General features: G+C 40.6%; 1 protein-coding gene across 1 annotated transcript in view; it reads right to left on the bottom strand.

Moving 5' to 3' along the window:
* Positions 1-7094: 7094 nt before the first annotated feature.
* LOC138737128 (myelin and lymphocyte protein-like) overlaps positions 7095-16883 on the bottom strand; it is a 33416-nt gene continuing 23627 nt past the window's right edge. The window contains exons 3-4 of the mRNA XM_069887680.1: positions 13451-13573; positions 7095-9666 (exon numbers count right to left, since the gene is read on the bottom strand). Coding sequence (XP_069743781.1) covers positions 9592-9666; positions 13451-13573 — 198 coding nt within the window. The 3' untranslated portion in view covers positions 7095-9591. The remainder of the gene's footprint in view (positions 9667-13450; positions 13574-16883) is intronic.

The raw sequence follows: 16883 nt of genomic DNA, 5'->3' as shown, positions 1-16883 counted from the left end.
CTTATGTTACTTAAAAGAAATATCTCTGGTTTTTTGGTATGTTATTTTTTGTAATTTTATTTAGTATCTGACTTAATTCTTCCCAAAACATATTCACTTTCTCACATGCCCAAGTTGCATGTAATGTTGTTCCCATTTCCTTCTTACAGTGAAAACATCTATCCGATAATGTTGTATCCCATTTTTAAAATTTTTGATAATATACCCTGTGTAACCAATTATACTGTATCATACATAACCTTGTGTTTATTGTATTCTTCATCGTTCCAGAACAAAACTTTTCCCATACTTCATTTTTTATCTTTATGTTTAGATCCTTTTCCTACTTCTGCTTAGGTTTATAGTTTATTTCATTTTCCTTATCTTGCAGCTTAATGTACATGTTGATTATAAATCTTTTAATTATCATTGTGTCTCTAATCACTTATTCAAAGCTGCTTCCTTCTGGTAATCTCAGTCTGTTTCCCAATTTATCCTTTAAATAAGCTTTCAGTTGATGATATGCAAACATTGTGCCATGAGTTATTCCATATTTGTACTTCAACTGTTCAAATGTTAATAAATTATTTCCCAAAAAACAATTTTCTATTCTTTTGATTCCTATTCTCTCCCATTCTCTAAAGGAAAGTTTGTCTATTGTAAAAGGGATTAGCGGATTTTGCATCAATAGTAATTTTGGTATTTTATAATTCTTTTATTTCCTTTCTAAGTGAATCTTCTTCCATGTATTAAGTAAATGATGCAGTACTGGTGAGTTTTTTATTGCACCAGCTTTTCATCCCACTTAAAAAGTATATGTTCCGGTACCTTTGCCCCTATTTTATCTAGTTCTATCTTAGTCCAGTCTGGTTTTTCCCTTGTCTGGTAAAAATCTGATAAATACCTTAATTGTGCGGCTCTATAATAATTTCTAAAATTTGGTAACTGTAAACCACCTTGATTATACCTTTCTGCTAATTTATCTAATGCTACCCTTGGATTCCTCCCTGTACACAAGAATTTCCTTATTATTCTCTTTGGTTCCTTAAAGAATTTTTCTGTTAAGGGAATTGGTAACGTTTGAAATAAGTATTGTATCCTTGGGAACATGTTAATTTTAATGCAGTTTACCCTCCCTATCAACGTTAGTGATAATTTTTTCCATTGTTCTAAGTCTTCCTGTAATTTATTTATTAGTGGCTGATAATTTAGTTTGTACAAGTGGCTTAAGTTATTATCTAACCTGATCCCTAGGTATCGGATTGCTTGTGTTTGCCATTTAAATGGTGATTCTTTTTAAAATTCTGTATAATCCGCATTATTCATTGGCATCACTTCACTTTTATTTGCATTGATCTTGTACCCCGATATTTCTCCATATTTCTTCAATTTCTTGTAATTCTTTTACTGATACCTCTGGTTCTGTTAGCTATACTATGATGTAATCTGCAAATAAGCTGATTTTATACTCCTTCTCCTTTATTTTATCCCTTTTATTTTACTTTCTATTCTTATCAGTTCTGCCAAAGGTTCTATTGCTAAGGTGAACAATGAGGGGGATAGTGGACATCCCTGTCTAGTTGACCTACTTAATTTAAAGTGACTCAATACATATCCATTTACTGTTACCTTCGCCAATGGTCCATTATACAATGCTTTAATCCAATTTATATATTTTTCTGGTAGATTGAACTTCTGTAATACTTTAAATAAGTAATTCCACTCTACTCTGTCAAAGGCTTTTTCTGCATCTAGAGCAACAGCCACTGTTGGTTTTTTATTTCCTTGAACTGCGTTGATTAGATTAATAAGTTTACAGACATTGTCCGCTGTTCGTCTTTTCTTATTAAATCCAGTTTGATCTTGTTTTAATATGTTAGGTACACAATTGGTCAATCTGTTTGCTAATAATTTTGCTATTATCTTATAGTCTGAGTTAAGTAGAGATATTGGTCTAAATGATGCTGATGTTAGTGGATCCTTCCCCGTCTTTGGTATTACTGTAATTATTGCTGTCTTACATGAATCTGGCAAGTTTTGTATTTCTTCTATCTGGTTCATAACTTCCAGGAGAGGAGGAATTAATAATTTTAAATGTTTTATAAAATTCTATTCGGAATCCATCCTCTCCTGGTGTTTTATTGTTTGGCAGCATTTTTAATATATCCTGTACTTCTATTTCAAATGGTTTTATCAGTTTGTTTTGTTCCTCTTGCAATTTCGGCAGTTCAATTTTAGCTAAAAATTCCTCTATTTTATCATCTTTCCCCTCGTTCTCAGTTTCATACAATTGTTCATAAAATTCCTTAAAATTTTCATTAATCTGTTGGATTATATGTAATTTGTTTGTCCTTTTTCCTTGATGCCAGTATCATTCTTTTAGCTTGTTCTGTTTTAGGTTGCCAGGCTAATATTTTATGTGTTTTTCTCCCAGTTCATAATACTTTTGCTTTATTTTCATTATGTTCTTCTCCACCTTGTACGTTTGTAATGTTTCGTATTTAATTTTTTTTCCCGCCAGTTCTCTCCTTTTTGTTTTATCATCCCTTTTTACTAATTCCTTTTCTGTACTTACTATCTCCTTTTCCAACTGCTCTATTTCCCGATTGTAGTCCTTTTTCATTAACTTATTATCTGCCCTCTAATGAAGCCTTTCATTGCGTCCCATAATGTAAATTAGTCTTTCACTGATCCTGTGTTTATTTCAAAATATGTTTTAATTTGGCATTCAATAAACTCCCTAAATTCCTGTCTTTTAAGTAGCTTGGAGTTTAACCTCCATCTATATGTTTTTGGTGGGATGTCCTCCAGTTCTATTGCTAATAATAGGGGTGAATGATCTGATAGTAGTCTAGCTTTATATTCAGTTTTCCTAACTCTCACTTGAATATGGGCTGACAAAAAAAACATATCAATCCTTGAGTAAGTTTTGTGCCGACTTGAATAATATGAAAATTCCTTCTCTCTTGGGTGTTGCCTCCTCCATATATCCTTAAGTTTCATTTCCTGTATTGATTTAACCATCAATTTGGCTACTTTATTCTTTTTACTTGTCTTTTGTCCAGTTTTATCTAACATTGGGTCCAAATTAAGGTTAAAATCCCCTCCTATCAATATATTTCTTTGTGTGTCTGCAATCTTTAAAAAAATATCCTGCATAAACTTTTGATCCTCCTCGTTTGGAGCCTATACATTGAGCAAATTCCAAAATTCTGAATATATCTGACACTTTATCATTACATACCTCCCTGCTGGATCTATTATTTCCTCCTCTATTTTGATTGGTACATTTTTGTTAACTAGTATGGCTTCCCCTCTAGCTTTTGAATTATATGATGCTGCTGTTACTTGTCCTACCCAGTCTCTCTTTAATTTGTTATGTTCCGCTTCAGTTAGATGTGTTTACTGCACAAATGCTGTATCTACTTTTTCCTTCTTCAATAAATTTATAATAATTTCAATAAGTGTCCACTTCAATAAATGTATGTGGTAGATCATGTCAAACCAATCATATAGAGTTGTTTGATAAGGTTACCAGGAATGTTGATGAAGGAAAAGCAATGGGAGTTGTTTTAATGGACTTTAGTCCTGCATGGGAGGTTGGTCCAGAATGTTCATGCAGGATGAGGTAGTAAATTAAATTGGACATTGTTTTTGTGGGAGAAGTCAGAGAGTGGTAGTAGAGAATTGCCTCTCTGACTGGACGTCTGTGATTAGTGGTGTTTCTCCGGGATCAGTGCTGGATCCGGTGTTGTTTGTCATCTCTATCAGGGACATGAATGATAACGTAATAAATTGGATCAGTAAATTTGGAGATGACACTTGCATTGGAGGTATTTTCAACGGCAAAGAAGACTTTCAAAGCTTCCAGAGAGATCTTGACCAGCTGGAAAAATGGGGTGCAAATGGCAGATGGAATTTAATAAGGAACAGTTTGAGGTGTTGCACTTTGAGAGGACAAACTAGGCAAGGTGGCGAACTGCAGTGGAGTGGGACAGAGGGATTTGGGAAATCAGATACATAATTCCCTGAAAGTGGTGTCACAAATAGGGTTGTAAAGAAAGATTTTGATATGTTAGCCTTCCTAAATCTAGGTATTTACATGAAATAATTAACAGAATCAGTTGTTTATTAGTAAAAATAATCAAATAATCAATATAATGGACACTAGAAAAAAAAGTATTCCTTATCATTAGGATGGAAAAAAAAGCCATATATCTAAAATCTCACACTTTAGCAAGAAAAAAATGAATGAATAAGGCAGACTTACTTAATGCAGCTGTTCGAGAAGAGGAATGGTCTGACAGGATCTAACCAACAATTGAAGTCTCCACCCATTACCAGAGAATATATGTTTAAGTTCAGTAAGGAAGAAAAAAAAACGTTTAAAAAAGCCCAGGTCATCAACATTAGGACTATAAATATTAGCAAAAGTAATCCTTCTATTATATAATTTTCCATGAGCAATAAGAAAAGGAACCTTTGTGTGTCAGAGACAACGTTATGATGAACAAATGGAATAAATTGGTCAATTAAAATCGAAACCCCTCGCCTTTGGCATAGAAGATCCATAAAAATGCTACCCCTTCCAATATCAGAAAGGATGCAAAATGCCATTCAAATGGATAGGCATTTCTTGTAAAAATATAATGTCAGCTTTAAAAATTTTAATGCACATAAATATTTTCTTGCACTTAATAACATTAACATTAATAACTTTATTCATGATGTAGCAGGCGCACATGCCACGCAAACTTTTCAGCGGCTTATGGATGCTCTAGGCAGAGATTTAGACTTTGCGTATATTTAATTGGACAACATCCGTGTAGCAAGTCAAAATGAGCAAGATCACCACCTGCATTTGCGCCGCCTTTTCCAACGGCTCCAAGACTTTGATCTGACAATTAACCTTGACAAGTGTCAATTTGTCAAGTCATCCATAGAATTCTTAGGGCATAAAATTACAGCAGATAGCATATCTCCATTATCAGGCAAGATAGATGACATCTGTACATTCTCCAGACCTGTCACCGTCAAAAGGGCGAAGATTTTGGGAATGACAAGTTTTTATCACAGATTTATTCCCAGAATTGCTGACATCCTGTAACCCCTGTTTGACATCATCTCTGCTCCAAACAAAAACATTACCAGGACCGCAGAGACAGAGGCCGCATTTATGTCCGCCAAAGAGGCATTAGCCAAAGCAGTAATGCTTGCGCATCTAAATCCTGAAGCTGCTTTGGCACTTAGCACAGATGCCTTGGGAACAGCTATTGGTGCAGTTCTGGAACAATACATCAATGGCCATTATCAGCCCCTTGCCTTCTTTAGTTGTCATCTAAGACCAGCGGAAATAAAGTACAGAGCCTTTGATCGAGAACTATTAGTACTTTATCTGGCTATAAGGCACTTTCATTATATCTTGGAAGGTCGATATTTCACCATATTCACAGACCATAAACCGCTCATTTTTACCTTTAGCAAGGTCAAGATCCTTGGTCAGCAAGACAACAATGACTACATTTTGGAGTTTACTACAGACATACGTCATATTTCGGGAAAGGACAATCTGGTCGCAGATGTGCTCTAGATCAAGTGTGTGCCATATTCAAGGTGGAGTCAACATTGCTGAACTGGCTGCGGCACAATCCGCGGATCCAGATATACAGGCATACAGTACAGCTATCACTGGGCTCGACATTCAACAGGTGGCACCACAACAAGGTAGTCCAAAACTCCTTTGTGATATATTGTTGGTCTATCCTCGACCATTGGTCCTATTATCTTGGAGATGGCACCTTTTTGATGACATTCACAATGTATCACACCCATCCATCAAGAGTTCAGTCAAAATAATGTCAAACAAGTACATGTGGCATGGGCTGAAAAAAGATGTCACGCACAATGGGCAAGAACGTGTATATCCTGCCAATCTGGGAAAATTCAACACCACACCAAGGCACCCCTGCAGCCTTTCCCGACAATACGCAGAAGATTTGAGCATGTGCACGTGGATCTGGTTGGACCATTACCAGTATCACAGGACATGAGGTATATTCTCACGGTAGTAAACCGCTTCACACACTGGCCAGAGGTCAGTGATACTGAGGCATGTGCTAGAGCATTCATCTTAAATTGAATTGCTAGATTTGGAGTGCCTACACACATAACTTGGACCGTGGACCACAGTTCACTTCGGCGTTATGGGCTTCCTTGGCTCGTTTTTGTGGTACACAGTTGCACCACACTACTGCGTACCATCTGCAGTCCAATGGCCTGGTGGAACATTTCCATCGACAACTATCTTCACTGAAGGCCTGACTCACCGGCCCCAACTGGGTCGATGAACTACCTTGGGTTCTACTAGGAGTACAAATAGTTCCGAAAGAAGATTTGTCTGCATCGTCTGCAGAATTGATGTATGGTATGGCCCTTATGGTTCCAGGAGATATTCACTTCACAAGCAATTCAGGCGTGGACATCCTGCAACAACTCCGCAAGGGTATTGCTAACAGCAAACCATCCTCTACCAACTGGGTTGGCAAACCTAGGCAACAAGTGCCCCAATCACTATTAAACACTGAATTTGTATTCGTATGAAGACCGGTTCCAGGGGCACCGTTACTAAAACCATATGAAAGACCATTTTGTGTGATTAAGAGAGATGGAGTGGTATATACATTAGACATCAGAGAGCATCTGCAGCTATTCAGCATGGACAGACTTAAACCCACCCACACGGACCCTACTTCACCAGTTCATTGCCCTCAACCCAGGCGACGTGGACGTCCACCTAAGTCAAGCGTATCTGGCATCTTAAGTTATGATGACGATTCTGGGGGGGGGGGGGTGGGGGTGATGTAGCAGGCACACAGTGCAGTATTGCGAACCGCCACCATCAGTTCACAGACTTACCTGACACATCGTGGGCTAGCAGTTCTGGGCGCCAAAGTACAGCGAATGGATCAGATGAAGCCCCTGCCAAAAGGCACAGGGCGCTAATGGCTCATAGCTTTAACCTGCTGGTCCTGTGGACCAGCCGCTGTCGAGCTCATTAACAGGCAGGGAATAAAAGGTGTGTATGTCTGCAATAAACCACTCTTGAGTTGACGACCTTTGTGTGTGTTTGCCTTTATTTAGTAGCATCTACCATCGTAGCCACTACAATATTTAATTAAATTAAAAGCAAAGATATTTGTAAAGAAAATTCATAAACCAAATAACTGTTTGGCTGTGAGATTGGAAAAGCTCGACCCAAGAAGGAGTGTAAGCAAATCATAAATCACCAGAGCAAACTTCAAAAAGGAATCCAAAAGCAAATCCTTCCTCCTCCCCCCCCACCCCCTCACCAAAACTATCCCAAATGATAGCAAGCTAAAACTCAAACAATCCATCCTCCCAAATTTTTCCTTGAAGGCACCATTAAATCTTCCGGTTAAACTGAACTTGTGACTAATGTCTAAATAGCAAGGTCGGATTTAGATAGCTCAACAGAAAATGGCCATTAAAAAAAATTACAAGATGAACAATATGACTTTGATGTAACAGGCCAATTAAATTTAAAATATCTTAAAATGTTCGAGAAGAGTAAGTCAAAGTACCAGATAATTAAAAAAATCAAACCTCTAAGAATATCAAACCATAACATATGAGAAAAAACATTATGAATAAAGTAATATATATATATATATATATATATATATATATAAAAAGAGATAACTGGAACATCCTTATTTCTCATACAGCCATGTATAAGTGGAGTAACCTTAAACAATCAAAGAAACAAAGAAGTAATTATTGATTCACAGTAGAAGAGAGTTCATTGAGAAATTTGTAGGCATCTGATGGTGAGCACAGCCAATGTTTTGAATTGTTCGGGTGTGTGATCTGTAGGTGTGCCAGGAAAATGTAGGGAGGGTTTGCAGCCTCCTCTTTGCAGCCTGGACTTAACTTCTTTATATTCGGCATGTTCTTTCATCACCTCCATGGGATAATGTTCAATGATTCTGATTTTCTGTTGACGATATGTTCAGCCACGTTCACGTATTAGTAAGTCTTTTACTTGGAAATATTGTAAACAGAGAATCACCAAATGAGGTTTATCCCTGGGGCGGGCGATCTATGAGCTCTGTCCAGTTGAGGCAAAGTAGGTAGCGATGTCTTACCAAACACTTCCCGAAGTAATTCTGCAAAACATTTTGTAAATTCTCTCTTTCAGACCAAGAATTCTCAAGTTGTTTCGTCTGCTTCTTGTTTCTACGTCAGCCACCTTCTTCCGTAGGTAGCCATTTGATTTGCTTAATCGAGTATTAATTGCTTGTATATCATCCAGCTAGGATTCCAAACATTCTGCAGCCCGTTCAAGAGACTTAATCCATTCTTTATGGTCTTCAGTTACCTTATGAATTTCATTGGACTTCACGTCTATTTGATTAACTGTGGCTTTGATATCTTTAACACCATCAGTTCCTTAATGTATTCCATCAAGGAACTCATTGAACCTAAAAGTGAAGGGTTTTCCTCTTCTTTCCTCCCACCCTTAACACTTCTTGTTTAGGTCAATTAAAAATTACAATAATTAGCTGAAAAATATCTGAAGGAAAGGAAAAAAAATCTTTTGAAATAAGGATGTAGGAAGTGGAAGGTAATTAAAAAATTACGAGAGTCTGCAGTTAGCTGCTCTTCCATCAATTACCTGCAGGGAAGTCTGACTCCTCATTTAAGGAAGGATGTACTGACATTGGAGAGGGTTCAAAGGAGGATCGCTGGAATGATTCCATGAATGAAAGTGGTGAATGCGGGCTCAATTTTAACAGTTAAGAGAAATTTGGACAGGTAGTGGATCAGAGAGATAGGGAAGGCTATGGACTGGGTGCAGCTCAGTGGAACAAGGCAATAAAAATGGTTTGGCACAGACCAGAAGGGCTGTTTCTGTGCTATGATTCTATATGAGAAGTGGTTGGCAGCTCTTGGCCTGTATTCTTTGGAATTTTTGAGAATGGGGGGAAATCTCATTGAAACATTTCAAATATTGAAAGGCATGGACAGAATAGATGTAGAAAGGTTGTTCCCCGTGGAGGGAGAGTCCAGGACAAGAGGGCACAACTTCAGGATTGAAGGGCATCTGCTTAGAACAGAGATGTGGAGGAACGTCTTTTGTTGCCGCAGGCAGTTGTGGAAACCAGGTCATCGGGTGTATTTAAGGCATTGATTGATTGGTTCTTCATTATCCAGGGCATCAAAAGTTATGAAGTGAAGGCCAGGTGGTGAGGCTGAGCGGGGGGGGGAAACAATGGATCAGCTCATGATTGAATGGTTTATTTTTGTTCCTATGTCTTATGATCTATGTTGAATATGAATTGGGGGCAATTTAAGTGTTGAAAATACACAGAAAATTATAGCACCGTTATACCTCATTGCCGTTGAGGCGAGTTGAGAGAAAATGAACTAGCCTCTGGAGACCAATCACTATCTTCTACAGATTCAATGGACTGATGGGATATTTGGCCATTGTTAATTACCTGAGTGGAGTGGTAGAATTTGAGAGAGGATAAAGTGGGACTAGAATGAACTTATTCTGTAAACATCTGACTATTGTGATCACGAAGAAGGCTAAACAGTTTTCCATCTTTTGAATGAGAATATTGCGTGAATCACATAGAGCACAGTGGCTACATAAGCGAATACCTGCAGGGAGAAAAGAAAGAGGTTCTATTGTACATCGCCACCTTCAATCACCATTTAAGTTTATCATCATCTGGACCATATGTACAATCCAAACAAACAGCATTTCTCAGCTGTAGTTCACACACAAACACACGCTCACCTTCCCACTCACACATGTTCTCTCTCTCTCTCTCACGATCTGGGCTGGACCCTCCAGCACGATAAAGGCACCATGTGTTCTTTGTTCTCTCTCTTTGCCAGCTTGGGACCACCCTGCTTCACTGCAAGCCTAGTAATGTGCAAGGGCGCTGGAGAAACTGTTGGTAAGATGTTTATTGTTCAAAGGGTTGGGAGCTTTTAATTAGTGTCCATTGAGGCATAGAGCTGTGCCTGCACTGAGTCAAGGGGTGTTGGAGTGATTTTTCCCTGATCACTGTTTGTATGTGTGTGTGTGTGTATTTTGTTCTCATGCTATTTTCCCCACATTCATTATTAATTGTCCGCTATAACTTTCCCACAGCTGCTGTAAACAATGTGTGTGTGTGTGTGTGTGTGTGTGTGTGTGTGCTGCATCAGTTACCATTTCCCATGCTTGCCTTCTGTCAATAAAATCCTTCCCCATCAAAACTCTGTGTCCAGAGTCCTTCCCTTTGAGATCTACCAAACCTGTTTCCTTGCTCATAACAGGTGGTAATAGCAAACACCAAAAGACAACTGTATAAGGTGAGCAGAGGAAAGTATCGGGGAGATGTCAGTTGAATTTTTACTCACAAGGTGGTGGGTGCCTGGAATGCATTGCCAGAGGTGGTGGTGGAGGCTGGTACAATTCTTTCTTTTTCTTTGGCTTGGCTTCGCGGACGAAGATTTATGGAGGGGGTAAAAAGTCCACGTCAGCTGCAGGCTCGTTTGTGGCTGACAAGTCCGATGCGGGACAGGCAGACACGATTGCAGCGGTTGCAGGGGAAAATTGGTTGGTTGGGGTTGGGTGCTGGGACATTCAAAAGACATTCAAAAGGCATGTGGATTTAAGAAAAATAGAGGAGTATGGGTATGAAGTAGGGAAGGGTTAGATTGCGGTGGAGTAGATTTACACAGGTCACCTCAGGGCCTGCACTATGCTGTAATGTTCTATTGAACTTGCCTCCACCATTACCCCTGGCAATACATTCCAGGCATGCATCATTTTAAAAAAATTGCCTTCCACATCTCCCCTAAACTTTCCTCCACTCACCTTAAACATGCCATTGTTTTTTTTTAATACTTTATTTATATATTTTCAAATTTGAACTCAGTTTACAGCTATCAATAGTTACAAGTTTATACTGATTGCAACTTATTCTTATCCAACCTATGTGGATTTTTTTCTATCGAGTCCAAGCCTAACACCCTTCCCTCTCTCTCCCTCCTCCCGCTCCATTCCCCCAACACACAACCAATCAAAGAAGAACATTTAAGACATTAGAAACTTTTACAACATAGGAGTAAATCATAATGGGGAGTCATAGGTCTGGTCTGGCCCAGCAGCCTGAGATTGGGCCGATTTTTTTTTTTTTTCCCCTAATTTTACTTGGCAGGAATGAGGTTGACCCCTCGTCCCTCCACCCCACCCCACTACCCCCACCCCCCCAGAATTGGGGAGGAATTGGAGCAGACCGGTTCCCAAGGCAAAATTATCCTCTTCATAACCGCGCTCCTATGCAGTTCAGGTAAGGCTGCCAAACTTTTTGAAAGGTGCCATACCTTCCCTTCAGGTTAACCTTCTCCAGGGGAACACAAGCTTGCATCTCCTTGCTCCATTCCGCAATGCTCAGGTGAGAGACGGATTTCGAGGTTGCCGCTATGCCCTTCCTGGCCACTGCCAATGCGATGATTACAAATTGAATTTGGAAAGTTTCATTTTAAGTCTTGCGTCCATTATGTTGCCCAACAGGAACAACTCAGGGTCCTGCAGGAATTCCTTACCTACAATTTTCCCTAGGGCTTTACCTAGCTCCACCCAGAAGGGCCTCACCTTGGTACATGTCCAGGTTGTGTGCACAAAGGTTCCTGTCTCAATGCCGCATCAAAAACATTGGTCTGATAGTTCTGGTTTAGATCTGTTAATCTTTTGCGGCATCAGGTACAGTGATGATTGCAGTCATGCCGGCCCAACACAGGCTGGACCAGCACCGCTCATCAATCATTACTCCTAAGTCCACTCCCATCTCTGCCTCGTTTAGGTCCTTCCAGTTGGAGCAGGAAATACATTGCCGAAATAAATTTCCATGTGATTCCCCATCAAATCCTGGGCTCGATGTCATTGCACTTTGGTAGGACCATGGGTGGACCCAATTTGTCCTGTAGAAAAGATCTTAAATGAATGTAGCAGTGGAATGACTTACTTGATAAATCATATTTCCGCCGAAGTGGTTCAAATGACATTAATTGCCCCTGCTCATAACAGTCCATTCCGACGCCAAGTTTCCAGGGTCTTGTTACCTACTGTCATAGGTATTAATTGATTTGAAGTTGGGGTGTTTTTGGGGACAGCCCCACTTTTATTCCTAAATATTGGTTAATTTGTTTTAATATAAGGCCGTCTGTTTTTCCATCCCATTTATAAATAAAGCCTTCTGCTATGCTCTCGTCCACCAAGTTCAAACAAATTTGTGTCTAGGATGTTACCTCTTCTACCCCCCCCCACCCCCAAAGAGTGAGGAGATGTACCTCAACTGGGCTTCCCAATAATATTTTTTAAAATCCGGAATTTGCAATCCACCCAGACTGTAATCCCAGGTCAATTTCTCCATAGAGACCCTGGCCACTTTCCCTTTCCATAGTCATGAGAGCAGGGTTTGAAAAATTGTTGCCCTGAGAAAAAGGTGCTGGGTGTTCACTTGTATTTATGCCTCTAATATTCTTATGCGATTTAGTGAGTTGTCTTTGGTGAAGGTGCTCTCGCTGTTCTGTGGGAAAGGAACTCTCTGAATTTTGCGTCCACTGACGATGGTATGTGACTTGGTGGTGTTGTTTGGTGGGTGATGGTGACAGTGGTCCTGTCCATCTCCTCTCATTGTTACTCCTGTTGGGGAAGGGTGTTAACTTTGAGAGCTGTTGGTGAAGTTCCCCAGCAAATTATTGAAGTGCATCTTGTCGGTGAAAGATGCTGTAGCCTGGTGCAGTGGGGGAAGAGAGGATGAATAATAACACGTGGGTGGGGTGCCAACCAAGTGGGCAGTTGGATTTTGGAAGATTCCTCAGTGTCAGTGAAACTGCTGCCTTCCTTGCCCTCCCTTGAAATTTTTGCAAGCTTTTTGTTTGAGCGCCCCGAAGCATTGAAGATTAAAAACAGAGGATGCTGGTTTGGGACGCTGTAGGCTTGGAACATATGACCTTCTAAATGTTTCTCAGCATCTGTTTTATTTCAGGCCTTAGACATTTGCAGTAACCCCGCGACTCAGTTGACCCAGGAAATGCTGTGATGCACACCGCACACACCCCTGCTCACACGCACATGCACACGGACACGCACCAAGTGCTCACGCAGACAGGCGGCGAGAAGATTTTCCCACAAGAAGCAGTACGCATCAGCTCTCTCTTCTCATTTGCGTTCATGGCATTTCCACATCTGACACTCTGAGAGAAAGAACGCACTGAACACAAAGGCCTTGGTTTTCCAATTGCGATGCCGTTTGTGAAATCTCGATACATGCGCATTTCTCTCAGATGGCACCGGTTATTATTTTTTGCGACTATGTTGATGAAAGCAAGATTTGAGAAGAATCGTTAGCATTGCAACATTTAAGCATTGGGAGTGTTTAGTTACCGAGGCAGCAATGAGAGTGTCGTATATCTTTCCAGGCAAATTGTCCCGACGTACAGTAGCATTGGCCACCAGTACTGCACCGCTGAAATAGAAAACAGATCCAATCCCATGGTAGAAAGCATCCTGTTGAGAGAAAATGGGAAAAGTTTGTATCATTAAAACATTTAGCGTAATCTCAATGTAATCTCTAAGCAGGTGGGAAACTACAGAGTTAAAGAAATTTAGACACCTATTTGCAAAAAAAAACTGAGTTGAGGAACTCAGACCATCATACAAACATGCTGTCTCCTACCCCGCCCCACCACCACCATCCCCCACAGTACACAATGAATCCCAGCCTTGGATAAGCAGCCAACATATTGAAAGACATCCCACTCCAGCCACTCTCCCCCCCCCCCCACCGTTGCAAAAGAGATTCATGGTTGTGAGATCATGCACCACCAAATTCAACCTCATTTTCTTTCCTGCCATGATTAGACTCCTGAATGGTCCCCACATTAGTTTTTAAAATGCTGCTGTTACGGAGTCCAGAGGACCCCAAAAACCAGAAGCAATAGATATGCACCACAACACAGGGTTACTGAAACAAAAGTAGTTTTTAACTATATTTGAACAAGAAAACAGAATTCAACTTTAACTTAACACTTAACCTACCTAACTACTTAATCCCCCCTCTAATACTAAGCGCAGGTGTGTGTAATGTACATTTAAGATTAGAAAAGTTCTTTGGTTCACAGTCCAATCTCACTGGTTGCAGGCAATTCTTGTGCTGTGCACAGAAGTTAGCATTAACAAAGTTCACCAGTCTTTGGTGCTTAACAGGCAAATGGTTACCACTCAGGAGGGTTCTTGTTGGTTTTCAGAGAGAGATTCTGTTTCCAGAATACTGATTCCTTCTCAATCAGTCTTGTTGACGAAACTTGCCCCCTTCAGGGTTCTCCAGATGATCCTCTTTCTTTCAGGTCACCTTTCAGACAGCCAGTCTTCTTTGACCAGACAGCCTTCCAAAGTTTGCCACCTTTGTCCTTCCAGAACTGATTTCTGTCTCCTTTCTCTCTGTTTCACACCCTCCATCTCTGAGAGCAAAACTGTTCTCACTCCCTGCAAAGATCACATGCTCTCCAAGGCATGGGGTATTCTGCAACTTTGTTGCTTTCTGCAAAAAGCATTCTGCAAAAGTCCTGCAAATATTCTGTTTGAAAATATTTGTGTGCAATCTGATCTAACAATTCCTCCCAAACCGTCTCGAAATACTCTGTCACACTGCCTTTGCTCCACTTTAACTGATACTTCTCAGCAGCTCTGCAGCTGTACGTCGGTGCTCTGTACATGATGATTAAATGGGCTGATCTCAAAATGAACTTTCTCACAGCACCTTTGGTACACATGGCAAACTTGAAACTGGGGAGGAAAGGTTCAGAGGGATGCGGACCAAATGCAGGCTTTAGCCTTGATAGACATCTTGCTGCACACAGACAAGTTGGGCCAAAGGGCCTGTTTCTGTGTTGTTAAAACTCTGTTTGTCTATGAGCCTTACACAGAGCCAGAGCCACAACCTGAGTTTCCTTCAGACACCAACCTGATGTTGAAAGTTTTTTTTCCAAATTTAGATATACAGCATTTCGGCCCACGAGCCCATGCCACCCAATTGACCTACACCCATGGTGAAGGGAGGGAGGAAACCAGAGCCCCCGGGGGAAACCCACGCAGATACGGGGAGAAAGTACAAACTCCTTATAGACAGCATGGGATCGAACCCCTCGCCCCCATTCCCAATCGCTGGTGCTGTGAAGGTGTTGCGCTAACTGTGTCATCCTTGTGTCAATGAGCAATGTCCATTTTGCTCTGTATTGTGAAACTGATCATAAAGGGGGCTTCACAGTGGTATGGGTGGGCATGCTGAGTGAGTGGGTGGAAAATGACAGGTGAAATGCAACATAGAAGGAAATGAGGTTTGGTGAAATTTATTGTGACAATAAGAGAGAAGCAGCAATTGGATAGTCTTGATGCTCAAAAGGACCAGGGCATGATTGTAGAGTGAAGACCAACTTGCAGGTGCAGTAGGTAAACAATAAGCTCGTCTTTATTCAAAGGGAATTTCTTCTCTGTCCATTCACAGAGCCACTCACCGTCCCTCCCTTATCCACCTCTTATCTCCTCCCTGTGAGCCTGTGATCCTCCCTGCCCCACCATTTTGTTCTTACTTTGATGAAGGGCTCAAGCCTGAAACATTGGTCATGTATCTTTATCTTTGCTATATGACAGAAAACTGTTTGACCTGCTGAGTTTCTCCAGCACTGTGTTTTAACTTTAACCACGGTGCCTGCAGACTTTCGTGTTTTACTCCTTTATGATGACAGGGACAAGGAAGTCTTATTGCTGATATATCGGGCTTTGGAGAGACAACAGCTGGAGTTCTGTGCAGAGTATTCTTCTTACCCAAGAAAAGGCGAGTTTGTCATCAGGGCGATGTCGGGAATATTAATTTAGTTCCAAAGATGGCAAGATTGTTTTACAAAGAGTGATTGAGACTGAATCTGTATTCTCCAGAGTGTCTTGCAGAGATTTCATCAAAGTCTTCCAAATTCCCAAGTTTGATGTAGGGAAGATCTTTAGCCGGGAGAGAAGGCAAAAATAAAATCGCAGATGCTGGGATCATGAGTGAGTAACCAAAGAGAAGCTGGAGGGACTTAGCAGATGATCAGGCAGCGCCCATGGAGAGAAAATGGTCAGTCAACATTACGGGTCGGGACCCTATAGCAAGACTTGGACGTCATAAAATTGGAGGGTCATGAGCTGTAAAGGTAGGGTTAAATTAATGTGGCGTAGGTTTCATGGGTCAGTGGGCTGAAGGGTCCAGACTGAGCAGCAATGTTCAATTTTCTTTTTTTTTCAATGCAAGAGGCTCAAAAGTGAGATGACATGGTTTAAAGCAGTGGTTCTCAACCTTTTCCTTTCCACTCACCTACCACTTTAAGTAGTCCCTATGCCATCGGTGCTCTGTGATTAGTAAGGCATTGCTTAAGGTGGGATGTGAGTGGGAAGGGAAGGTTGAGAATCACTGCTCTAAACCCAATTGTTACTGAAATATTTTGCTTGAGAAAAATTGTCATTGGCCCATTTCCTTTGGAGTTATGAAACCGTGCACATAACGAGTCAGTTAGATACGATTAAAACAATGCAGCTGGCTCCATTTGAAGGTCTCGATGATTTCTTCACAGAACAACACCTTCATCTGTCTGAATGGTGTATAATCTTGGTTGGACTTCACTAAGGACAGATCCCTTCTGAGTCTTACTTGGTCACCAGTGTGGAGTTCCGATAGGTTTTTCGTTCCTCTTTCAAAGTAATTCTTTTCTGTTGTTCTTTGAAGTTCCTCACTTTCTCCCCCTCTTTTGTTTTTAGGAGGTTTTCCTGAATGGGTAGGTTTGAT

Source organism: Narcine bancroftii, chromosome 6 (assembly GCF_036971445.1).
Source record: "Narcine bancroftii isolate sNarBan1 chromosome 6, sNarBan1.hap1, whole genome shotgun sequence".
NCBI classification, from domain to species: domain Eukaryota; kingdom Metazoa; phylum Chordata; class Chondrichthyes; order Torpediniformes; family Narcinidae; genus Narcine; species Narcine bancroftii.
The sequence above is the reverse complement of the archived record's forward strand: the minus strand, read 5'-3'. Positions and strand labels throughout refer to the sequence as shown.